General features: G+C 36.3%; 1 protein-coding gene across 1 annotated transcript in view; it reads right to left on the reverse strand.

The window, feature by feature from the left end:
- Window positions 1–26,591, reverse strand: part of ACVR1C (activin A receptor type 1C) — a 111,990-nt gene that overhangs the window by 48,843 nt on the left and 36,556 nt on the right. The window contains exon 2 of the mRNA XM_007494193.3: window positions 17,680–17,910. Within this exon, the coding sequence (XP_007494255.1) occupies window positions 17,680–17,910 (231 nt within the window). The remainder of the gene's footprint in view (window positions 1–17,679; window positions 17,911–26,591) is intronic.

The raw sequence follows: 26,591 nt of genomic DNA on the forward strand, positions 1-26,591 counted from the left end.
CTCTAATGGAGAGGAAATAAGGTAATTATTAAGAACTATTTTGCCCAATTGTATGGCAATAAATATAACAGTATAGGTGAAATTGATTAATATTTACAAAAATATAAATTGAGTAAATGAAATACTTAAATAATCCCATCTCAAAAAAAAAAATTGAACAAACCATCCAGGAATTTCCTAAGAAAAAATCCCCAGGGCCAGATGGATTCACAAGTGGATTCTATCAAACATTTAAAGAAAAACTAATCCCAATATTATAGAAACTATTTGACAAAATAAGCAAAGAAGAAGTCTTGCCAAATTATTTTTATGACACAAATATGGTACTGATACCCAAGTCAGGAAGACTAAAAAACAGAGAATCAAAACTATAGATCAATCTCCTTAATAAACATAGATGCAAAAGTCTTAAATAAAATAGTAGCAAAAAGACTACAGCAAGTTATCACAAGGATTATTCACTATGACTAGGTAGATTTATACCACGAATTCCAGGTTAGTTCAATAGTAGGAAAACCAACCATATAATTGACCATATCAATAACCAAACTAATAGAAATCACATGATTATCTTAATTGATGTAGAAAAAGCCTTTGACAAAATAAAACACCTATTCCTATTGAAAACACTAGAAAGTATAGGAATAAAACGGCCCTTCCTCAAAATAATAACCAGTATATATGTAAAATCATCAGCAAGTATCATCTACAAAGGGGATAACTTAGAAGCCTTCTCAATAACATCATAAATGAAGCAAGGATGCCCATTATCACCTCTATTATCTAGTATTGTACTAGAAACTCTAGCAGTAGCAATTAGAAAAAAAATTTTTTTGTGAAATTAAAATTAACTCTCCCCTGATTGTGAAGATTAAAAATCGTAACCCCTGCCTATTTTTTAGATTTAATGACCAAAAGTGTAATTACCCTACTTAAAAGTTGAGTATGGAGATCTGCCCATTTTTAGATCTAATCACCAAAAGTGTAAACATACCATTTAATCATTAAGTGGGAGGTCTGTGACCCACATGTGCAATAGTAGGGGACAAATCAGAATTAAACTAACTGCCCCAGGCAGTTTTAAAACAAAGTTTCAACTGTGATTGGTAGATGTAAAATTAGGGGAAGACACAGGAAGTGATGCAAAAGAAGTGTCTTTAAAAGGAGCTGTCCCTTCCTGTGAAAGGGATTTCTTCATTCTTTGGAGTGGAGGTTTAGGGGAGAAAATCTGCTGACTAGACCTGAGATCCTGTTCCTGTTGAGACTGTTGGACTGACACGTGGTGAGTGAAAGACCTGATTCCTTTCCTGGATATTTCCTGAAGAAACTAGCCTCAGGAGAGACTAGCCCCTTGAGAGAGTTTTTCTCCAGATCCTCAGCTTTGCTGAGGCCAACTAAAAACCAACTCTCCTTTCCTTGGTTGGGCTAGGGGTCAGAAGTAAATTACTTAGTACTTAGGCTAGATATCTTACCCTATCCTCTCTCTGATTTTCTTTACTCTTTCTAAATTTTGTAAATAAATTAAAAATAAATATCTTTGGAATTAATATAAATTCCTGGTTACCACACTCTTAAATAATCCAGGTCAATCCTTTTAAAATTAACCTCTTTTCCCCCTTACAAATTTAAAGGATCAAAGTAGACAATGAAGAAATTAAACTCTCACTCTTTGCAAATGATATGATGGTGTATTTAAAGAATCCTAGAAAATCAACTATAATGCCAGTAGAAATAATTAACAACTTTTACAAAATTGCAGACTACAAAAAAATGCACATAAACCATCAGCATTTCTAAATATTTTCAATACAACTCAGCAGCAAGAGTTAGAAAGAGAAACTCCATTGAAAATCACTCTATATAATATAAAATATTTAGGAATCTATCTGCCAAGACAAACACAGTAACTATATGAACACAACTAACAAACACTTTTCACACAATTAAAACTGGATTGAAATCATTGGAAAAATATTATAATATATATTAATATTAATTATTAATTAGTTAGTTAATAATTAATATTAATATATATTATAAATAAAATATAATAAAAATGACAATCTTATTCAAATCAATTTACTTATTCAATGCCAAAAATATTAAACTACTGAAAAACTTTTCATAGAAAAAATTACAAGGTTCATCTAGAAGAACAAAAAAATCCAGAATATCAAGGGAACTAATGATAAAAATGTGAAGGATGGAGTCCTAGTATCACCAGATCTTAAGCTGTACCATAAAGCAGTGGTAATCAATACAATATGGTACTGATTAAGATACAGATGGGTGGATAAATGAAATCAACTAGGGGTAAATGAACTCAGAACACTAATGTTTGATAAACCCAGCTTTTGAGACAAAAATTCACTTCTTGACAAAACTGTTGGGAAAACTGGAAAACTGTATGGAAAAAAATCAGGTCTAGTTCAACATCTCATACTCTATACCAAGATAAATTCAAAATTAGTAAGTGATTTAAATAAAAAGAATGAAATCATAAATAAATTAGGTGAACATAGAATAGTATACTTATCAGATCTGTGGGAAAGGAAGATATTTAAGACCAAGCAAGAGATATAAAACATTACAAAATATAAAATGAATGATTTTGATTACAATGTTTTGATCATAATTTCTTAAAAGTCAAAGGCTTTTTCTCAGTTCATATTTTTCTTGACTTTTGTAGTCTTTCAAACTATTGACTATTCTTTCCTCTGATTAATTCTTCTAGAGCTTTAATGACATTGCTATTTGCTGGTTCTCCTCTTACCTGCCTGACTATTCTTCCTCAATTTTCTTTACTGAATTATCATGCATATCCCACCTAACATCTCTCCTGATGACTGAATCAGTTCCCATAGATTCAACTGCCATCCTGATGTAGAATACTCCCAAATCTACTATCCCTGTACAGGGGATTACAATTCCATTTCCTTCTAGTTTCCCTTAGGAATTTGCAGCTCAAAATGTTCAAAACAGAATTCATTACCTTTTTCCTAAATCCCAATCCATTTTCTTCTAGTAACTCAGGTGCACAGCATCAGCCATCCTTGATTCTCTTTGATTCCTTGATTCCTCCTCCCCTTATCAAATCAGTTGCTTAGTTTTAGTGTTTCTAACTACAAAATCATTCATATCCATTCTGTTTTCTCCACTCAAAGAATCAATGCCCTACTTCAGACCTTCAACTCCTTTCACTTAGACTATAATAGTTCCTAATTATATTCCCTTCACCTCTACCATTGCTAATCTCTCCTCTCAATCCCTCCTTTCTAGCAGTGCCATGTTGCTATTACCAATGCATAACTCTAACCATTTAACATTCTAGTTCAATAAGCTTCAAAACTCCTTATTGCCTCAAAGATAAAAATTTAATTCCTCCTTTGAGATTTAAAGTCTTTTACAATTTGACTCCAACCTATATTGCCAGTCTAGTTAGCTATGTGCCCTTATGATACACTCAAATCAAACAACCTACTTGATATCCCCAACTCCCCTTCTTCAAAAAGACCATTCCCCTCTACCTGGAGTGTTCTCCTCCCTCTCCAACTGTTATAATCCTTGCCACTAATTCAAGACTCAACTCAAGTGTAATCTCATATTTAAGATACTTTCTGCTTTTCCCAATCATTTCCTCCTTAACTAACCATAATTCTTTATTTGTTTTGTATATAGCTTGTGTTTACTTCTGTGAAGATTGGATTTGGCTCTCCCCTGATTGTAACAATGAAGGTATTTAGCTCTTCCTTTATTGTGAAGACTAAATTGTAATCCCCTGTCTATTTTTAGATCTTAATCTCCAAAGTGTTAATTCAATATTTAAAGTAGATCTACCCATTTTAACTACAAAAAGGTGTTAACTAACCACAAAAAGGTGTTAACTAACTACAAAAGGTGTGACACCAATTTCAGTTGGGCAGTCCTGGAGAAGAGTGTCTGCTGTGATTGGTAGATGTAAAAATTTAGGGGAGGTGACACAAGAGAAAAAGGTCTTTAAAAAGAGGAAACAGAGGCATACAAGAATCAATAGATGGATTCAGACACCTGGAGTTGGAATGGATAGAAGAGTCACTCAGGCTTGGAGTGAAGATCATCAGTCACTCGGAGTTGGATGGAGGGAAGAGAGACCCAGGAATTGGAGTGAAGAGAGTCACTTGAGAAGAGACTGGAAGACAGACACTCAGACTTGTACTGAAGACTTGGCTGTGGAACTGGACCCCTGGAGGCGCTATTACAGGAGACCTCAGAGTGCTTTCCTTTTAGATGGTCACCATGGTGAGTGAAAAGCTGACTTAGTTTCCTTGTCTTTCTGGAGGTGTGAACCTCTGAGAAAGGCCCATTGTCTTGAGACTCCTTTCCACTGGCTGGGGCTTAGAATTTCTACCTGGCTAAGCCAGAGCTTACTCTCTCTCCCCCTTTTATCTCTTCCTTAATATCTTCCCTTTATTATAAATAAACTATCATAAATTCCATTCTATTTTAGTAATTCATTTTGGGATTTAGAAATTAAATTCCTGGTGACCACCAATTAAATATTCACTCAAACAATAATAATTTAACACTTCTCAGTCCACTTTCTCCAAAGAATAAGGAAACAGGTATCCCCTCCACATTGTGACTTTCCATTTTGAAGTTTTAATATATCATGGGTCATCATAAGAAATTAAATGGGAATTTAGTTAGTTTTGTTTTTTAGATAGTTTTGTGAAAGCCACAGATGATACACAAATGCCAGAAGATAAAAGAGAAAAAGTTTAGAAGCTATATAGCCTATGACCAAATACTAAACCCCAAATTTACAGCAAAGTATTGTAAATATCTCATAAAAGAAAAAGTCAGACTTTTTTCCTTTGATACAAATAGAGTGCAAAAAATTTTATGTGGATTTTCCAGATGACAGTGGGGGGCAGCAGGCAGGGAACTGTGTCCCTAAACCCTCTATGTGGGATACTTATATTTTGTTTTGTTGGCCTCACTCTGAATGACCAATGAATGATGATAATAATAGTATTTATAGAGTGCTTTAAGATTTGAACATTGCTTTCCAAATATATTATTATATCCTCAGTATTGTAAAAAATAGACTCGAATACAGGACTACAATCCCCATGAGCCTTTGCTCCACTTCCCCAGAATGCCTTGTAATCTCACCTGGGCCGAGATCGAGAAGATATTTAAGCAAAGGCTTTTGAAGGGCTCGGCCTTTTTTGGACTTCCGCGTTTGGAGCAGAGGCGTCTCTTCCATGATGTGAGATTATTTTGTCTCGGCCTCTGGCCTAGGCACATGTTTCATACTTGTATATTCTTAATCTTTAACCTTTAATAAACCTCTAAAAAATATATATTCCTTGCAGAGAGAAACTAATTTCTACCTGCCTCAGTCTCCCCTTCTCCCCTAAATTTTAATTGTTACAGTTGGCGAGCCACTACGGGAAAAAAAGAACTTTCAATCTTCTGATTTCTTTTCTGATCTTAAATTCAGTTTTAATATCTAGTACCTAGAAATTTTTTTGAGCCATAACTCTCTGGCCAAGGTTTTCTTCCCTCACAAAGCTGCTACGGGCTCCGGACCTGCTGCCCACCCCACCTGGCTCGGCCCCGCCGCTTCCTGCCTGCAGCCTGCAGCCCTGATCATCCTCACCTGGTACCTGGTCCCGGCCTTGCCCACCCCCGCAGCCGCTCCTGCTCCTGGCCTCTCACCAGCCGCTGCCTGCCTATTTCTGTGCCCCAGACCCAGGAGCCCGACCCAGCCGGCTCATCACCCAGATCCTTGGAGCAGATCGCTCAGGACTCATTGCGACCAGCTGGTAACAGTATTGGCCACATGGGCGGAGGGGAGAGACCAGAGGGAAAGGAGATTTTCCCTTAGGCTAAGCCTCCACGTGGCTGGGGGTATTGGCTGCAGGGGTATCAGAGAGGGGAAAGACAGAAAAGACTAAAGAGAAGAAACAGATCTTTTCAAACAGAAACTTAATAGCAATGGGCTGTTTAAAAGGATTTTTGACTCTTCTGGCAGTTTCATTGATTTTACCTGCCTGTCTGGGAGCAGACTCAGCCCAAAGATTCAACTTTAACTTTGGGGAGGAAAATGGGTGGCCCAGCGAACTGGAAGCCAGGCCCAGAGACGGGAGGTCTCTAGTTAAAATCTGGCCTCAGATACTCCCCAGCTATGGGGCCCTGGACGGATCCCTTGAACCCCGTAGCCTAGCCTTTACTACTCTACCTTTGGACAATAGACATTTAAATGGATAAATAAAAACAAACAAACAAAAAAAAAACCCCAAGGAACTTTGAAGAGGCTAAAGGCTATATTCTAAGGCATTTCAGACTCTAATGGTTTAAAAAATTATCTGTATTCTATTGCATTGTTTTGTTTAAGGTTTAACTTTGTGATTTTAAGTTCATATATTACTGGATTCAATATTATTCTGCTTGAACTGAAGGTTGATTGAATTTATTTTGAATGTACTGAGTTTTAAAATTCTGTTGTTTTTCCCCTATAACTGTGTTGAACAAATATTATTGTGAATAAGCCCATATATGAAGAAACAGCTTTTTTCTATTTTGCTGAGGATAGATGGACTTCAGAACTGGTTATAATTGTATTAACAACCTTTGGAAATTTAATGTGCTAAATACCTCAAATGATTTGATTTTAAGGGTTTTTTAAATATGATTTTTGGAATTTTTTTTAACAGTCTGGTTATTTTTGCCTGCCCCTACCACGAGGTAAGGCCCATTCTAGTAGCTGAAGTGAAATGTATTTTATAACCCCCAACCTTCCCACATGCGAATGGAAGTTGGGCAGTTAATTTCAGGGCATTTGTACCCTTGGGAAAAGCCTCCAAGAACAAGGAGCACCCCTTTATTTATGCTCTTCAGCTCACTATTTTACTTCTACCAGGATGATATATAGATTTCTTGATTATGTTCTAAACCCAAGATGAGTTTTACTTTGTTTTAAAATATGTTTAAATACCAAGGTTGAAGGATTGCTCTGTTTGTAAAAATTGTGACAAATGTCCATCAATTCATAGGTTTTAAAAATGTCATACAGCAACTTATGTGAAATATGAAAGTGTGTTTGTTTGCTATTGTAATTAATTGGGCTATTGAGAATTTTGGGGATTTTGGTAACTACATAGTTGTACTACTGTATTTTTAAAGATGAAAAAATTGTTAACCTTGTTCAATTCATTTGCCTTCTACTCACAGTGATCATGGCCAGATACAAAGAGGAAATGGATCTCATTTTTTGGTGAGAAAGCCTGGCATATCTCTTGCCAATTGATTCATATACCTCATACCTCAGCCATGCATCCCTAACTGATTCTGAATCTTTCAATCACCCACAACACGGGGGAATGTAAAAAATATCATTATTTAAATTGCAAGTTTAAATTCCTTTTGAGAAGAATTTTAGGTAAAGAAGATGCTACTTCCCTGAATTCAGAAACTGAACTGTTGGAGAAGCCACCATGAAGAAGCCTCCAGACCACAAGTTGCACAAAATTGAACTTTGGGTGTGGTTGATTGAACATTTATTTGTATGTATACTTTTATGCCAAAGGGGACTGCCCCCTAACGGCTTTTTGTCAATGTGTTCAGAAATTATTGGTTTTATTCTTTTTTCTCTTATCCTCACACTATTGTAATCTTTTAAGTTTATTATGTTTTTATGATCCTTTTGGGGAAAAATTAATTTTTCCACAAATGATCACACGGGGGGATGTAAAAAATAGACTCGAATACAGGACTACAATCCCCATGAGCCTTTGCTCCACTTCCCCAGAATGCCTTGTAATCTCACCTGGACCGAGATCGAGAAGATATTTAAGCAAAGGCTTTTGAAGGGCTCGGCCTTTTTTGGACTTCCGCGTTTGGAGCAGAGGCGTCTCTTCCATGATGTGAGATTATTTTGTCTCGGCCTCTGGCCTAGGCACATGTTTCATACTTGTATATTCTTAATCTTTAACCTTTAATAAACCTCTAAAAAATATATATTCCTTGCAGAGAGAAACTAATTTCTACCTGCCTCAGTCTCCCCTTCTCCCCTAAATTTTAATTGTTACAGTATAACCCTGGAAAGTGGGTATTATTACTATTATCTCCATTTTATAGATAAAGAAACTGAGGCACATGAAGTTAAGTGGCTTACCTAGGGTGCCCATATATACTTGAAAGAGAATCTGAACTCGGTTCTTCCCAACTCCAGGTCTAACACTATCCAATACACCATCAAATTGCCTTTTGTTTAGGGTCTAGCATATAGAAAGCAATTGATAAATGCTCACTGAATTAAATTTCTAACAATGATTTCCTTCTTTTGACCTTTTCTTCCATTGTATTATATAAGAATAATCAACAGTGCCAAATGCTTCAGATAGGTCAAGATGGATGAAAGGATGCAATTAGTAATCCTAAAGAGAGTAGTTTCATTTGAGTCATGATTTAAGAAACCAAAATATAATGGTTCAAATAATGAACAAAAACAAAGAAAGATGGAACCATTGACCACAAACAGCTTTTTTCAAAGAATTTGGATATAAAAGAGAGAAGAGATAAAAGATGATATCTTGAAATGATGAAGGTCTTAAGAGGACTGGGACATATTGTAGTCAGTAGGGAAGGAAATTGCAGGAAACAATTGTCTGTACAAATCTACCCATTAATGAGGGTACATGTGGTGAGAAAATAGATTCTGAATGTGGTTTATCGCATTCAGTTAATGGTCCTTATTCTGATGGCCAGAACAGTGAGTCAGTTTACATATTGGTTTAGAACAATAGTCCTTTTTCTTTTTGTGTGTGTCAGCCTGGAACTCTGTGGAAGTCTTGGGAAGCCTATGGATCCCTCTTCAGGGTAATGTTTTTTGTATAAAATAAAATGGGTAGGATTGCAAAAGAAATAAATTATATTGAAATATAGGCTAGGGGTGATGGTACGTGACCCTATGACTAAGGAGGCCTTCTCTACTCACTGGTAATTTCCATGCTTTCCCTCTTTTAGTTATTTCCTATTTGTCATCTACATAGCTTGCTTTGTATTTATTTTCTTGCATGTTGTCTCTGTCATTACATTGTATGCTCCTTGAAGGTAAAATTGCCTCTTTTTTCTCTAAGTGATTAGCACAGTACCTAACACATCATTGGCATTCATGAATATTTATTTATTGAATTTAATTGAGGCTTAGGCTGATAGATTCCTTGGGTTTGCAAGTTCTGAGACAAAGTTGGGCCATAGCTGATGTCCACACTAAGTCTGGCACCATATGGAAAACCCTGGAAGTAGAGGCTAACCAGGCTATCTACAGAGAACTGTACTGGACAAATAGCAAGATAAAGCTTCCATGTTGATCATTACTGGGAGCAAGCTTGTAAGTGGTCTCTGTACTTGCAGCTTAGTCAAGACAGAGAAAAGAGAAGGGGAAGAGAACAAGGGGCAAAGGTGGGCAAAGGAGGACAAAGGAAGGGAATGCAAGAGAAGGGAAGGGGAAAGAGTATAAGGGGGAAAATAACAAGGGAAAGAGAAAGAGGAATAGTCCCAGCATTTAGCACAGTACCTGGAACATTTTAAACTCTAAAAAAATTTGTTTTGATTGATTTGTCAAAATATTTAAAAATTTCATAGACCCCAAGCTAAGAACCTTTGAGAAGGAGAAGGAAAGCAGCAAAAAAAGATTTTTGTTCCTTCTGGAAAAAAAAGCAACATAATATAGTGTACAGAAAGCTGGTCTAGAAGTCAGAAAGACCTAAGTTCAAATCCTACTTTTGGACACATAACTTTGTGGCACTGGGCAAGTCACTTATCTCCTCAATATTCTAGTCATCTCTTTAATACTATAAATTCCAGAGAAGATAACCACCTACATTAGCAGAGGTCAGAGTTCCTTATACCAGTGAAATTATGGATCCAGTCTCTACCCCTATTCTACTATGAAATAACTATTTCATTAATATGTGAGTCATTGGCACTATCAAGTGTAAATTAAATGTTCTCACGTTAATTGGAAAGATGTTCAATTATATAACAACTATAAGAAAAGCAGTAATTCCTCTCAAGCAACAAAATAAGCCTCTGGCAATCTACTTCTTCATAGGAAGTAGAAAACATGAGAGAGGAGGAAGTATAATCGAAAAGGCAAAGTATTTCTCTAAAAATCAGGATATGTGCCCAGCAACTGAGGTATTGTTGCTAGAATTGCATCATGATTGGCCATAGCATGGGGCACATAGAAGGGTCCAAGACCAGAACTTGGAGCAAGACAATTACTATGCATCTTCCAGATTCTGAGACTGAAATATGAGTCTAAAACTAGAGGACAGAAACAAGGTTCAGTAATCTTAACAGGCAAGCCAGGATAAGTAGACAGGTACTGACTGTGACTCTAAACTGGTAGCAAAGCTAAATTATCCATCTAAACCAGGAGTTCTTAAGCTGGGTTCTGAGTACTTGTTTGTTTTGCTTATATTCAAATAACTACTTTCAATTTAATTGGTTTCTCCTTGGTATTTCATTTGAGGCATATTTGCAAGCATCTATCTCTGAAGGGATTGATATGCTTTGCCAGATAGCTAAAAGCGTCCAGGGCACAGAAAGGGTTAAGGATATTCTATCTAAACTATTTACAAAGTAAAAATGTTCCATCAGCCAGCTGCCTGTATTGTACAATCAGTGCCCAATGACTAATCTTTGTTTTTTGTCCCCATTTAGTTGACTAAGCTGACTAAAAGTGTTTCAGTATCTTGAGCATATATCCTTAGGAGAAGAGGAAGGGAGATTCGACGGCATACATTATCATAGGCTCTTAAATTTAGAAGTGGAAGTGACCTTAGTAGCCATCTAATCCATCCCCTTCATTTTACAGTTGTAGAAACCGCAGCTTAGGTTATGTGACTTGCCCCTTAGCACGTAGTCAGAGGAAAGATTTGAACCCAGATCTTCCAGGTTCCAAGTCCAACATTCTATACATGTATCATGCTGCATGGTCTTGCATAGGAATTTTCTAGCCTACTCTGTGAACATCTTTATCCCCAAGGTCTGGTAACAAATAAATATGTATGCACTCTTCATCCCATAAAAAGAAATTATCTACACAGTTGCTATTTATCCACGTAATTGGTACTCAAAGGGGTACTGTTATAGCCTGTCAATACTCTGGTAATTCCTCTGATTCATAAAGGAATCTAAAGGAAATTTCTGTAATTCAGATAGCTAACTCAGAAAGTCGCAGGCATTGCAGTCAAAAAGAAAGAAAATAGGGGCTACAACCAGACTCAGAAGCACTCATTCTTTGCATCCCAGACCCAATCACTGCCATGCCTTTCTTCTATAATTGAATGAGTATGAGCTTTTTAAACTGTCATATACCTTTTTCCTCTACAAAGAAGCTGAATTGTCATGAAGAATCTAGATTCTTAAATTCTATATTCTATCAGTTGCTGGAATGACCCAGCAATAGACTGAGTCTGCCTTTTTTGAGGGGCAGCCTCATGAAGTTCAGAGAGATGTATTAATCCAGGTCCTTCCATCAGCACACCATAAGGAGTCCACCCAAACTATTAGAAACTTTTGGGGTTTTTTCCTACAATCACAAGAATAACAGTAGAACATTTTGTCTAGTCTAAGTGTCAACCCTTGCCTCACCACCCCAGGACCAACCTATCTTCTCTTCAGATCATACTTTCATTGATGACAGCTTTTACTTCTGTTCTTGAAAGTCCCTTATTGATTATATGTTGTAGCCAGCTCACCCTACTCCATTGCTCCCAAACATCTCTCCACTGCCTTCTATGCTATATTCATTTCCAGTTCTTGGAGACATATTCCATGTTTCCTTGATCATCAACAACACCAAGCAAAGGTTATTATTAGAAAGATGTATATAGGAGAGACTTGGGGTCAATTACTCCTTTATTGCATCTTGGCCGGACATAAGGATGGTCATACACTGGACCTCACTAAGAACCACAAGTGTTCTTATTCTCTAGTCAGGAATTCTGACCTTCCCCTAACCATACCTTCCCTTCATTCCACATCTCCCTATGTCTCACCCTTCCTAAAGCTATTCCTCAACCTCATGGAGACAGTCAATCTCTCCACCCCTCCGTACCCTCTTGGGCCATAGTTGTTGTTGAGTCATTTTTAGTCATAATACTTGTGACCCCACTTGGGGTTTTCTTGGTCAATAAACTGGAGTAATTTGCCATTTCCTTCTCCAGCTCATTTTACAAATGAAGAGACTGAGGTAAACTTGCCCAAAGTCATCCAGCTAAGAAGTGCTGAAAACTGGATTGGATATGAATTCAAGTCTTCCTGACTCCAGGCTGAGCACTTTATCCACTACTTGATCTAAGTGGTTTTAGGCCTTTACCCCTACTCTAACTACATTTTCCTCCCTCTCCCTCTCCATTCTTACCACAAGAGTCTTTTCGACTCTATACTGTCTTCTGCTTTATATCCCTTGCCACCATATCATGTCCTTGTTCCTGTCTTGTCAAATTTTGGCCTTCGATTTCTTCTACTATTTGTCTCCTCCAATTGTACTCAAACTGCTAAAAACAGCAAGATGAAGTCCCACTACTAGGCCAACTGGATACGTTCCAGATTTATGTGTCTATCCTCAATTTGGCCCTTACGTTAAGAAGGCATTCTTTTAAATAATAAGGAAAAAAGACTTGTACAAAAATATTTATAGTTGTGCTTTTTGTGGTGGCAAAAAATTGGAAAATGAAGGGAAGCCCTCCAATTGGGGAATGGCTGACCAAATTGTGGTATCTGTTGGTGATGGAATACTATTCTGCTCAAAGGAATAATAAAGTAGAGGAATTCCATATGAACTCCAGGAATTGATGTAGAGTGAAAGGGGCAGAACCAGGAGAACCTTATACAAAGAGATGGATACCCTGTGGCACAATCAAATGGAATGGACTCCTCTACTAGTAGCAATGCAATGATCCAGGACAATTCTGAGGGACTTATGAGAAAGAACGTTATTCACATCCAGAGAAAGAATTGTAGGAGTAGAAACACAGAAGAAAAAAACTGCTTGATCACATGAGTTGATGGGTATATAATTGGGGATGTAGACTCTAAGCAACCACCCTAATGCAAACAACACATGTAAAATCCAATGGAATTGCTCATTGGGTATGGGAAGGGGTGGAGGAGGGGAGGGAAAGAACATGAATCATATAACCATGGAAAAATATTCTAAATTAATTAAATAAAAGTTTTAAAATCACAAAAAAGAAGGCATTCTTTTAATCTTCCCTAATTAATTCCCATATAACTACTCAAATAAGCTATATAAAATTGCTCTTCCGTCTTCAAGCCTCCCATACCTTCTCCTCCTCCCTGAACCCTAACTTGCTGAAGACCCTGCTTCTTAAACTGAAATAATTATGGTCATTTAAACAAGAGCTTCCACTTTACCTTCTGTCTTCATCTCAACATCCCTTGAAATCAACCACCTTAATCTCCTTTCACCAGTCTCTGAAAATGAGGTGAACCTTCTTCTTGACAAGGCCAATCTTTCTGCATGGGTACTTGATCCCATTTCCCTCTCCAAATGACTGTCTCCTCAATAAGCCGACCCCTTTCTTTCTCAAATCTTCAACTGTTCTCTTTCTACTGCTATTCTCCATATTGCCTTCAAATATTCCCAGCTCTCTACCATCTTTAAAAAAATCTTCACTAAAGCTTATCATTTCCTCAAATTCTTCTCTTCTATCTTTCCTCCCATTCTCAGCCAAAGTCTTTCCAAAAGCTATCTCCATTTACTGCCTCTACTTCCTCTACTCTCACTCACACCTTGATCCATTGCAATCTGGCTTCTGGCCTCATCACTCAACTGAAATTGCTCTCTCCAAACTTAATAGTGATCTCTTAATTGCCAGATCAAATGGTCTTTTCTTGGTCCTAATCTTTCTTGACCTATCTGTTGAATTTGGCACTGTTGACCACCATTTCCTCCTGGATATTTTCTCTTCTCTGGGTGTTCATGATACTACTTTTTCTTGGTTCTCCCCCTACCTATCTTACCATTTTTTCTGTTCACTGTGGATATTCCCCAAGATTCAGCCTTAGATATGCTTCTCTTCTCCCTCTGTGTTCTCTTTTGGGTCACCTCATCAGCACCTCTGATTAACTCTCATCTTTATGCAAATGACTTCTAGGGAAATCTCTTTTCAGCACCAATATCTCTCCTAAACTTTAGTCCTACAAGACCAATTAGTTGTTTATTAGATACTTGAAACTAGGTAACAAGAAGACATCTGAAATTCAATATGTGCAAAACTGAATTCATTATCTTTACACCTAACTCTCTCCATCTTTCACACTTTCATATGCTGAAAGAACCATTATCATTTTAGTCTCCCAGATTCATAACCACAGCATTATCTTCAACTCTTTATCCTCTCTTACCCCATACATACCCTTCAGTTGCCAGATCTTGCCATTTCTTTTTTTTAGAATAGAATTTTTTTAGAATTTCCATGGTTACATGACTTTTCCGTCCCCTCTTCCCCTCCCCCCCCCCCGGAGCTGACAAGCAATTCCACTCATTTATACATGTATCACTATTCAAAACCTATTTCCATATTATTCATATTTGCTGTAGAGCAATCCTTCAACATCAAAACCCTAATCATATTCCCCTCAAACTATGTGATCAATCATATGTTGTTCTTCTGCATTTCTGCTCCCACAGTTCAGTTCTTTCTCTGGATATGGATAGTGTTCTTTCTTATAAATTCCTCAGAATTGTCCTGGGTCATTGCATTTCTGCTAGTAGAAAAGTCTATTGCATTTGATTGTGCCATAATGTATCAGTCTCTGTGTTCTCCTGGTTCTGGTCCTTTCACTCTGCATCAATTTCTGGAGGTTGTTCACATGGAATTCACATCCAATTCCTCCAGTTCATCATTCTTTTCAGCACAATAATATTCTATCACCATCATATACCACAATTTGTTCAGCCATTCCCCAATCATGGGGCACATTTTCCAATTTTTTGCCACCACAAAGAGCCTGGTTATAAGTATTTTTTGTACAAGTTATTTTTCCCTTACTATATCTTTGGGATGCAAACCCAGCAGTTGTGTGGCTGGCACAAAGGGCAGGCAGTCTTTTAAAGTCCTTTGTGCATAGTTCCAAATTGCCCTCCAGAATGGTTGAACCAATTCACAACTCTACCATCAGTATATTAGTGTCCCAATTTTAGATCTTGTCATTTCTAACTCCATATGATCTGTAAACCTTAAAATTTCTTAGACTTACAAATGTTGGAAATTTCACCATTGGGAAATTTCATACTTGAAAAATTTCCTATTGATAGTGGGAACTCTATTGGAATGTGAACCACATTGGCATGGGAGGTTCCTCCTCCCCCCTTCTTAAGATTACTTTAGGACAGAAACCTTTTGCTGAACAATGGAATGGGCTTTGACCTATGCTTAAGCATAGAACAGGAAGTTCTTTGAGTCATGATTGATTTTAGAATTGATACAATAGAGATACTTGGAATGACAGAACCAGGTCTTGGAAAATACAATTTCCACCCCACTCAGTTCTAACAGGATTTAGGAAGGGCTGCAGCATAGATCAAGATTTAATTATTTGAGAATATGACCTTCAACAGACATGTGCAAAGCCACAGACCTCTGGGATGTCCTGAGTTAAGCTAGAGCCACCATTGGCACAGGGAAGACATGGACAGTGATTGGTAGATGTGAGAACTGAGGGGAGGGAACTTGGATGGTTTCCTTAAAGATAGATGGGTCTGAGGACTGAGGGTGGTTGGTTGGAGAGGTTTTTGCTCTGAGAGGTGGTGCTTTGAGAAGTTTGCTCTGAAGGAAGCTGGAGGTGGAGGCCCCTGAGACTGTTTCTCCATTTTGGTCACATGAGTGATAGGGACTGATCTCTTTTCTTTGCCTCAGCTATCTAAGGGCTTGGGCCTTTTGGCCCAGCCTAAACAGAAGGGGTATTTAAGCCCTATTCCCTTCTCTCCCCTTTCTTTCTTTCTCTCTCTCTCTCTCTCCCTCTCTCTATCTCTAATACCTTTCTTCCTCCTGTTTGTAATTAAACTCCATAAAAGGTTGACTGCTGACTTGAGTTTTCAATTAGGAATTACATAGCTGAATTCCTTGGCGACCTTAAATTAATATATATCAGTCTTTTAAAGTGATTTCCTTGTCACACATCTCTCCCATCTGACTCCCCTTTGGTCACAAGGCTACCACTTTCTTTCTAGGCTTCCTTACCTTTTTACTAGATTATACTTTTTACTATATTACACTAACAGCCAGCTAACTGGTTACCCTGATTCAAATCTCTCACTACTCTAATCCATCATAAATTCTGCTTTCAAGGTAATTTTCCTTAATCATAGACCACAGCCATGTGACTCCAATAATCCACACCACTGGGTTCCAACTGTCTTCAGGATAAAATATAAACTCTGTTTAGGTTACAAAGTATGGCCCCAGTTCATGTTTCCAGACTCATTAGATATTACTTCTCCCTCCTACATTCTGTGATTTACTCAAACTGGCTTTCTCTCTGTTACATATGACACTCTCTCCTGTTACCCTGTCTTTGCATTGGCTCATCCTCAATGCCTGGAATACACTCCCTCCTATCTCATGAAGTCCCAATTTTCCTTTAAAACACAGCTTAAGCACCATTTTCTGCATAATTCCCCTGCTGCTAGTGTCCTCCCTCATTCTTTGCATTTGTACTTATTTGTTCTATACTTACAGTGTATATATTTATATATGTCTCAATTTACTGAATAAATCCAAGAAAGATGCTTCCAGTCTTTTGCTGAGGAGTTGAACTTAAAGAAGTAAGAGAAAGAATGGACACTGTTTAAAATCACAGGATTGTGTAGTAAGGTAGTTTAGGGGTAGGGAATATAGTTGTCTGTATTATCCAGAACATAATCTGTGAGTTTGTTATACAAGTGAGAATGCATTTTAAAATTTTCTAATGGGCATAATTCTGTGTGTTTTATTCAAACAATGTTCAACAACAGAATCATCTTTGTGGCATGAACTCATGTTCATTTCAAATTCACACAAAACATCTGTCAGGAAAAAGATGTCAAGACTAAGACTTCAGCAACCTTGATAAATCAGAAAACAAGGCAATGAATCAGAACAGCACAGGAATATGTAAGAAAGTGGTGAGGATCCATGAGAAACTCCATGCCTTACCATCTATATGGAAAATCATTCTCTTCTTTGAAAATAAATGAATGGGAAAGATACATAAAAGGACAAAAATCAGACTCTGCAAAAAAGCTTTCAAAAATTATTTTTTAATAATTTTACCTTCATATTGTATGCCTTCTTAGATTCTGCTCTCATCACCACTATCTTTATTTTGAAAAGAATCTACAAGATTGAATTTTAACTTAACCACATAAAAATGTTAAAATAGAGTTCACACAAGAGAGCTGTCATCAAAACTCACTGTTAATCTATTCTGACACTAAATTTTCTTGAAATTAACCACAGCTAAATTCTTGAGCATCTTGCATTTTGGAAAAAGAATTATTTGTAAAAACTTTTAGTTCATATTTGAAGCACAAGGTGTTTCTGTTTTTAACAATGCTATAATTTTTAAAGGAGGAAATTAAATTTTGGATAAACAAGAAAAAACAGTACTCACCTGCTGGGAGGTGTAGGGTAATATTGTTGCAAAAATCTGTGAAGCAGCATTCAGTCTTTGTAATGTTGTTAGAGCTGTGGCAGAAGACTTGAGCATTGAGCTCTGGAAGGGAGACACAGGATTTGATCACCTCTTCTCTACCATTTGTTAGCATGACTGAGGTCCAACATGCCCCTTCAGTTTGGCAGGTAAAGTTTGAATATTCACATAACAGACACACACACTTCAGTCCTGAAAAGTGGAACAGAGAATCTTTAAAACATAACAAGTCAAATACAAATGGCCCTCACAATATAGAGACGAAAAATGTGGAAATTCAGGGTGACTGACTTCATATATTAGGGTAGACTTGTTTTTTAAATACCTGTTAACTCATTTAAAACATAACCTTTTTGTGTCATAGCTCTCTTTGGCAGCTGCTGAAACCAATGGATCTCTTCTCAGAAAAAAATATTTTTAATAGCATAAAATACATTGGATTCCAAAGAAAATAATTATGTTGAAATGCAGTTATTTGAATTTTTTCCTTAGAAGCTCAGATCCCATGTTAACAACCCCTGGTTTAGATAAATGTTTTCCCCCGTTACTTTATTTACCACCTTGGATGTTCCTATGAGCAACATTTTTTCCTTTTTTTTGACACCATTCTTATTTCATTGATATTGAGAATTCCCAAATAAAGAGAATCCTTCCAGCAATACAGATCATAAGTTATAGTTTAGAGTTCCCTGGGGTATGGAGAGGTCAGGTAATTTGTTTAGGCTCTTAACAGTCCATGTTTCACAGATAAGATCTGAACCCATCTCTCCTTGACCCTGAGGGAGCTCTAAAAGTACTATGCCTCTCTATCTGCATATAAACTATTATCAGACTTATTTACTATGAACATCTGATTTGTTACCTTTTCTTTTATTTAGGTGTCCCCACTTCCTTTTGCCCAAATCAACATGCTCTGTTCTAAGTCACCAGCTTTCATGAAGTGCTAGGAAACAGTATCTGAGCAACCAAAGAGCTGCACCCCATTCTGTTTTAGCATCCTGTGGAGGGGTTTGATTGAAGTTTTCCTAGTCAACACATTCTATTTAATTGTGCTGCTGCTGCTTTTCCTTTGGAACTTTCAGCCATAAGGCCAAATATTTTTTTAATTAAAAAAATACAGATATGCTGCATTTATATAATGTACATTATTTTGGTATTATTATTAATTTAGAAGATTATTTTTTAAAGTTTGCTACATTTTCAAGGAACATGGGTCTAAAATTTAACTTCTCTCATTCTAAAGCAAGTGTTTTTTCTATTTTGTTATGCTATTTAAATTACAGTCTTTAGTTGCTAGTTATTAATATTGCATATTGACAGAAGTTTCACTATATGAATATGCATTTAAATAAATGAAGTAAATAATACTTAGGGAGTAAGAAAGCCTTAATATCTTTATGAATGGATTTGTAAAAAATAATAATAAAATATGGAGTGATCAAATAGTAAATTATTTTTTTCCTTTTACAATTCAACCTGTCAAGCAAAGTTCCATTTTTATGAAAAATATGTCAACAGCTATACAACATAATCAAAGTAATGAAATCAGAAAAGAAGACAATTTGTAATCAGAGTTAACATGAGAAATATTTTTAAAATCAAAATAGCTTAGCAGCTACTTCTTTTCCCAGCCAGGTACAATATTAAAAGAATACAATATGATATTCTTTATTTGATCAAAATGTATGAACACAGCATATCCTTACTGTTGAGGACCAAGAATGTTCCAATCTTACCAAAATCCACAATAATCTAGAAAAATGTCTTAAGAGCCTTCTTCAATGCATGAAGGACTACAGAGATTCCATATGGAAAGGAAATATGCAATTGTTTGATCTAATTCTCTAATACAGACTGTGAAGATAATAAAAATTCTATCTTGATAGAAGGGATAGAGGGTGGGAAGTAATCAACATTCACTCAACAAACATTTATTGAGTGGCTCTTATTTGCAAAGCAATGTGTATGCTAAAGCTGTAGGAGATACAAATATGAATATTTTACAGTCCCTGTTTTCAAAGAAGCAATTAGTCCAGTAGATAAAATTCTGACTTGAAGTGAAAAAGACAGTCAAAATATACCAGAAGTACTTAAATCACAGGATGCCTTTCACCTATTTACCTATATAATTATTCATATTTTTATACAATTGAATTATGTGAATAGTCTACATGATCTGTACAACCAAAGAAAGGGAGCTCGATGACAAAGATTATACTGTTTGGGGGTTTTGATCCTATTATTTAAGGGATCTGTATCTCAGTGATGTAGGTATTTCCTCCCTTGGTATAGTTGGCAATCCATCCATGCAGTCTCATCCTGGGCAATTCTTACCGAAGTTCTCTCATAAATCTTCCAAAGAGGACCTACTTAATGCACTAATGGCTTTTTTCCAGGGAGTTTAGTATTCCTTTTTCAAACATTCCATGAGTATAAATAGGGCAAGAAAACTATGTATTTGCTATTATTCACTCTCTTACTATATTATAAGCCTTCCTTCTTTTCTTCATACAATTCTTGGATAATATCCTTGGTACTACTTTCATTCATGGCATTATTGGTGATGTGCTGAAACATATAATACACTCATAAGGCATTCCTCTCTTGTCTTTTAGAGTACTTGCTATGTTTATTCTTCAGTTGAAGTGATGTTCAGTGCTCTGCAATTATATATCATCAAAAGGAAACCAATGGTATTTTAAAAGGGGGATTTTATCAAGGAGTAGTTAGCTTTCATAAAAAATGCCATTCAATTTCCCAAGTATAACCTAGCCTCCCATCTACATTTTTAATTTTAGACTCACTTCATTGTCTATCTGAAATTCCTCTGTAAAATTTATTACTCATAGCCTAATTCAATGGGTTGTCCACTTAACAGCAAGCCATAGCTTGGACAAGAGGCATTTTTATACATTAGTTTTTTTTCTGGAGAGAACTGTTAAGGTGATCTTTTATGTAACTAGAGATTTCATTAGGGAAGTTCTATAATATTATTCTAGGGCTTGATTCAATCAACAAATAGGAGTTTATTGAGAAAAACCTCACCTTGTACAGAGAACACTACTTCCAATTCAGACTCTACATAGCACATCTTCCATATTTTTATAACTTTCAATCAATTGTATGACTGTGGAGATGTAGTATGCTCTAAAGAGCATGCATCAATAACATAAACATGGTTCTTAACAAAGTAGAGAAAGGTAGACATGATAGCTAGGCAGCATTTTTATAGCACTGTAAGGTTTACAAAGAACTGAACATATATTCTCTCATTTGATCTTCACAACCCTGTGAGCTAGGTGCTATTATTATTCTCATTTTATAAACGAAGAAACTGTTAATGTAAAAGGAAAATAATTTGCTCAGGATCACACAGGCATTAAATGTCTGAAGCATGATTTGAATTCCTGATTACAGTTCTAATAATGTATATATTATAATAGATAGATGTCTCAAATGAATTGGGTGTTGCTGATGGTATCCCAACTTTCCATTTGATTTCCCCCATGATTTTTGGTATCCTTCACTTTCAGATACCTTGAAAGTCAATTCTTTCATGGTTTTGCTTCTGTGTTATCTCTCAGTTTCTGTGTGTGTATTTAATCTTTTCTAGCTACTCTTGCTCCTTTTATATCTTCTTAAGTGCCATTTCTACTTCTTTATCTATATCAGTCCAGAGAAGTTAAAATTCAAATGACCATCATGTTTCTTCATTTTGTAAGATTATTTACTAGCTAAGGTGTTTGGGGGATCCTATTGTCTTCTTTGTTGTAGTAACCACCTTATATATGTTAAACCCCTCTAAAAAGTTAGAAATAAAATCAATACCTTCAACTTGAGCTATTCACAACCCCCCCCCCAAAGTAAATTGCACATTTAAGCAGGTCTGGAGCTGCATGCCCTCTATATTTCTCATCTTTATCCTTATCGAGACAATGACCTGACTGCCCCCAGATAGCTCAGAAATTACTCCTAATCAGTTTCTATATGTGAAGTAATAATCCAATTAACTTCTCATGAAGTATTCTAGGTATGCTATGCCCAATATTTCTCTACTCGTTTAAGGGAAAATATCAATCCTATATGGGCATGAAAGTCATGAGCTGCTCACAAATCTTTGGATCTTTCATTTCTTTCCTAATCCTGAACCATATTTTCCAACATATTTTTTGCCTGCTTCCCCAGGGCCTACCTTTGTATCCCATTATCAAGGTATAAATTGACTTGGTTGAAGAGTCTTGCCAAGTCTTTCACAGAATTACACTATTTCTTCATCCACTGCAACAGATTTTGGCACAAAAGCTGCAATTTCTTCATGATGGTCTCTTTTTGCTTATGCTCATAACAAGTACTGTAAGACCAACATTACAAAATATCCCATGAAATTATATTCTTCATTCCACTGAGACACATGATGAAACCAATCATGACAAGACCTTTATTTGTTTACAAAGCAGAACCTGTAAACAGTCTTTCCATTAATCTGTATCTTCTTTATGTCTTCTCACCTCAATTATACCAAGAGCAGAACTAACGATATGTTTGTTCTTTCTATTAGATTTTAACTTTCTGGACACTGAACAACAGCCTCATTCAAAGTAACAGTAATTAAATTCATGTTTAGAAACATGATAGAAAAATTACATGAATATCTAAATATTCAGTCATATCTAAAAATTATATGATTCTTGACACCCTCTGGTCCCCTTTTCTCCAATTACACCTTCACAACTATCATGGTAGGAGAACAATGAAGCTACGCAGGACTGACAGCCTTTCTTTTTAAGGGGTTGCCATTGACAAGAGAATTCATCGTCTAGTGACCATCCTGATGATGTCTTTGCATAATTACTAAGACTTGTGTTCAAATGGTTGGGCAGGGTCTTCTGTTGAAATAGGTCTCAAAACCTCTCTGGTTGTACCTGCCAAGGAATATGCTTTTCTTCTTTTGATCTTAAAAATCTCTGTCACTTTCATGGCATGCTGAGATGTGGTAAAGCATAAAATTTTCTTGATTTTTTAAAAACTCTGGCACTACTTGATTAAACCCTTAAGGTCTTATCTCTGTGTCTAATCATGACACAATGGTAGTTCTGGGTTCTTCAAGGCTACTCCAGCAGAGATCAAACTCTAGAAAAGTTCTGTAAATAGGTCCACTGATAGACAACCGAATTAAGTTTGGAAGACTCATCACTGGAGATACTAAGTGATGGATTTCAGGACAGTATCACTTTAAGCTCTCTACTAAGGCACCAAAAAACTAGTCTGCATCAAAGGAGAGTTCATGAGGATGAAATTATGGATATGAAATATTTATATAGGTAATTTGTAGGGAAGTTCATATAGGGCAGATAGATCTTAAGGTCACCATCAAAGCTGGTATAGTAAAAGAGAACTGCCAGGTTATCAGCTCACCTCTGTTAGACAAGCAAAGCTGATGTTGTTCAGTTGTTTCAGTCATATCCAACTCTTTGTGACCTGTGTTATTATTTTGTAATGAAAAGTTTAAATTATTCTAAAGTAATTATAAGGGTAAGAAATTTGCTGCCTCCCAGAATCCAGAGATTGAACTCTTTGCAGAGGATGCCATGGAGATGCCTACATAGACTGCATGCTGTTCCAGGAGATCTTGAGCAAACCAGATATGCAAAACTGAACTTTGGGGGGATGAATGCATTTTTATATGTACTTTGTCATGCAAAAGAGGACTGCCCCCTAATTTGTTTTGCTTCTTTTTCTCTTTTGTTTCCTTTTGTCCCCAGATTGTTATAATTTCCCTTTGGAAACTACAATATTGTATGTATCTGTATTTGAAGTTATAATTTTGGTTATATTTGCAGGATCCATTGGGGCAACTAGTCTCCCAAAGGATACTGGGGGGAATTTGTTTTAAACATTTGTACCCTTGGGACTTCATTTCCCAGCATTCTTTACTCTTCTTGGGGTTCCCTTGTCTGGCGTCCCTGGATTGTGCCCTGGCATGGGTTTGTTTATAAATCTGCTGAAACCAACACTGCAGGGCTTTTTGGATTTGGCTCGTGTGTGGCAGACTTGTTGGTCTCTGATTCTTTGCTCTACTCACTCGGCTGAATGAACCCTTTTCTCTATCTTTGTTGTTATTAAATCCTATACATTCAAATACTTGGAGTATTCATTCATTTTTAGTCTTACAGACCCCATTTCGGATTTTCTTGCAAAGATACTAGAGTGGTTTATTTGCCATTTCCTCTCCAGCTCATTTTACAGATGAAGAAACTCATGCAAACAGGGTTAAGTGACTTGCCCAGGTTCACACAACTGTTAAGTGTCCGAGGCCAGATTTGAACTCAGAAAGATGAATCTTCCTAACTCTAGACCCAGAATTCTATCCACTGTGCCACCTAGCTGCCTTGGAATCAAAGGTAGTTGTTGTCAATAGAAACTCTGACGTATCAAACTAAAAGATATTTGGTAACATCATTAAAATTTTTAATTTCCTATCAGATTTATGTATTTTCTCAGTTGGATCTTTCCAATCCAATTTCTTTCTTTTCCTTAGTGTTAATATGCCCAGTGGATCTGTGTATAATTAATTTAAGTAGGGTTTTTAGGTAAAATAAATGCTACATAAGCACCTCATTTGGAGAATAAGGTCTCTTGGAATGGTAATCACTTTTTCCATATCCTGTATTGTACATCCTCTGTGAACCTTCAATCAGAAGATAAGCAGATTAAGCACTTTGCTGCATTTTAGTGATAATGTCTCTTTATAAAATGCGCTGATCTTTATCTGCTTGACAAATTCAAAGAACGCTTTGAGCCTCTGGTGGTCGAGTACAGTAGTACCCGGTGAGCTCTCAACACTTTTGACTGACTACAAAGATTAATTTCAAACTCAGAAAAATAAAAGTATTGGTAATTAGGATGGTCTCAGGTGATACGCAAGACATCATAAGAGTACTTAAATCACTCCTTATCTTCAGTCTTACAAGACAGTGAAAACAAATAAAACTGAGTAGCTGTTGATAATGGCTTAAAAACATCTGTCAAATACTTCATGTATTCCAGCTCAACTGAAAGAAAGATCTACTGGCAAGACAGACTCTGTGAGTTATAATTAACTTGGTATCCACCTTCTCTGAAGTATTTTTTCACTGTTACAGAGTATACATTCGGTGCATATTTAAATTATTTTATACAAATATTTTTATTGGGGAAAATTGATAGCCTCAAGTGAAAAGATACACTTTCATAATTACATGAGAACAATCAATTGATTTCATTTAACTGAACAGTAATCAAGGTTTAATTATATCACTGTTTTCCAGGACAGAATTAATTTTTTTTGAAGAGAGTTTCATCTTCGTTTACATTTTCTCATTATATTACACTTGGGGTGTGGAAATGGGACATCAAATCACGTTAAGGAAAGGGGCCTCTCTCTAAGTTGCTTCTTCCAAGTCTAACCTAGTCCCTTTTTTCCTCCCTCTGACACTTTTATTAGCCTTTTTAGTTCTCTTTTCTGTTTATATAAGCAAATGTATCTAACACACACATTAAAGCCATAGACATGTATGTTATTAATTATCAGAAAATGTATCTTTATGGAAGTTTAAACAGAGCTGCTAATTTCCACTGCATTTGCTTTACCTATGCTACCAGAAACTGGAAAAAATCTTATAAATAGCCAAGTTTGAATTAGGTGTTCATATTAAAGAACAGGACAAGTTGGCCATGAAATAGTAATAGTTTTGCATTATGCAATATGTCAAATCAGGTACTAAATTGACTAAAATTTTGCTAGCATTTATTTCTGGAAAAAGCACTATGTGGAGAGCTAAAAGCCCTTAATTAAATAATTCTTCTATTTCCCTAGTGAGCTTTGGCAAGTCCTTGTGCCAGCATAGACTTCAGTTTCTTCATCTGTAAAATGAAGGGGTTGAAGTGGGAAGAACTAGTCTGATGAAGTCAGAATATCTCATCAGGACCATGACAGAGTATTTCAATATCTTCAATTTGTTGTTCTTATTTTCACAAAGAAGTTATTATTTTAAACACTGTCATAATAATTATTGAACTAACTGTTCCTTTTGGCCAATGTTTTCTTTTTCCTGCCTTTTATTCTTTAATGTCAACTACATATGTTGACCTCACTATCTGATCTACACGTGCATCATGATCTACTACATCTTTTCCTTAAGGTTATTTGGCTTGTTTGTTTTTTAAGTAGACTGTAAAGGACAATATTAAAAAAAAAAAACAAGATACAAGTCTATGGAAAAAAATCTGTTCACTATATCAAAGCCCTTGACATTTTGCATCATCTCAATTAGTAAGGAGTAGCATTCCATAGTCATCAGTATAGCATGATTACAAAACATAAGATGGCATGAAGGCTGATAGAAAAATAAGCAACAGCCCTTTGGAAAAGAAAGCACACGTTGGCCCATGGGGAATGCAGCAAGGTCACCTAAAAGAAATTCATTGTGCTTTGGTGACTTTCTATTCCTTTTTAATGTTTTTTCTCACATTCATGGGGGATTCCAAACATTTGCCTTATTGAAAAAACAATTTTAAACACACATGCATTGCTCAAAGCACCACAAATGTTTCAGCTGAAAGGTTTACAAAGGAGTGTGGTGGAAATAAAAAAGGACATGAGATCAGAAGACCTTACTTCAAGTACCAGGACTACTAATTACTGCCTGTATAACCCCGATCAGGTAAGGTCCTTCTAAAATCTCTGAGCCTCTGGTTTTTCCTTTGACAAATGAGGACAAAGAACTTGTACTAGCCTATTCCATGAGATTATTGTGAGAAAAGGTCTATATGCAAAATGCAAATTAATATTACAATTCTGAGCTCATTTTTCACATTTGTGGGGAATTCTGAGC

The sequence above is a fragment of the Monodelphis domestica genome, chromosome 4 (assembly GCF_027887165.1).
Source record: "Monodelphis domestica isolate mMonDom1 chromosome 4, mMonDom1.pri, whole genome shotgun sequence".
Taxonomy (NCBI): domain Eukaryota; kingdom Metazoa; phylum Chordata; class Mammalia; order Didelphimorphia; family Didelphidae; genus Monodelphis; species Monodelphis domestica.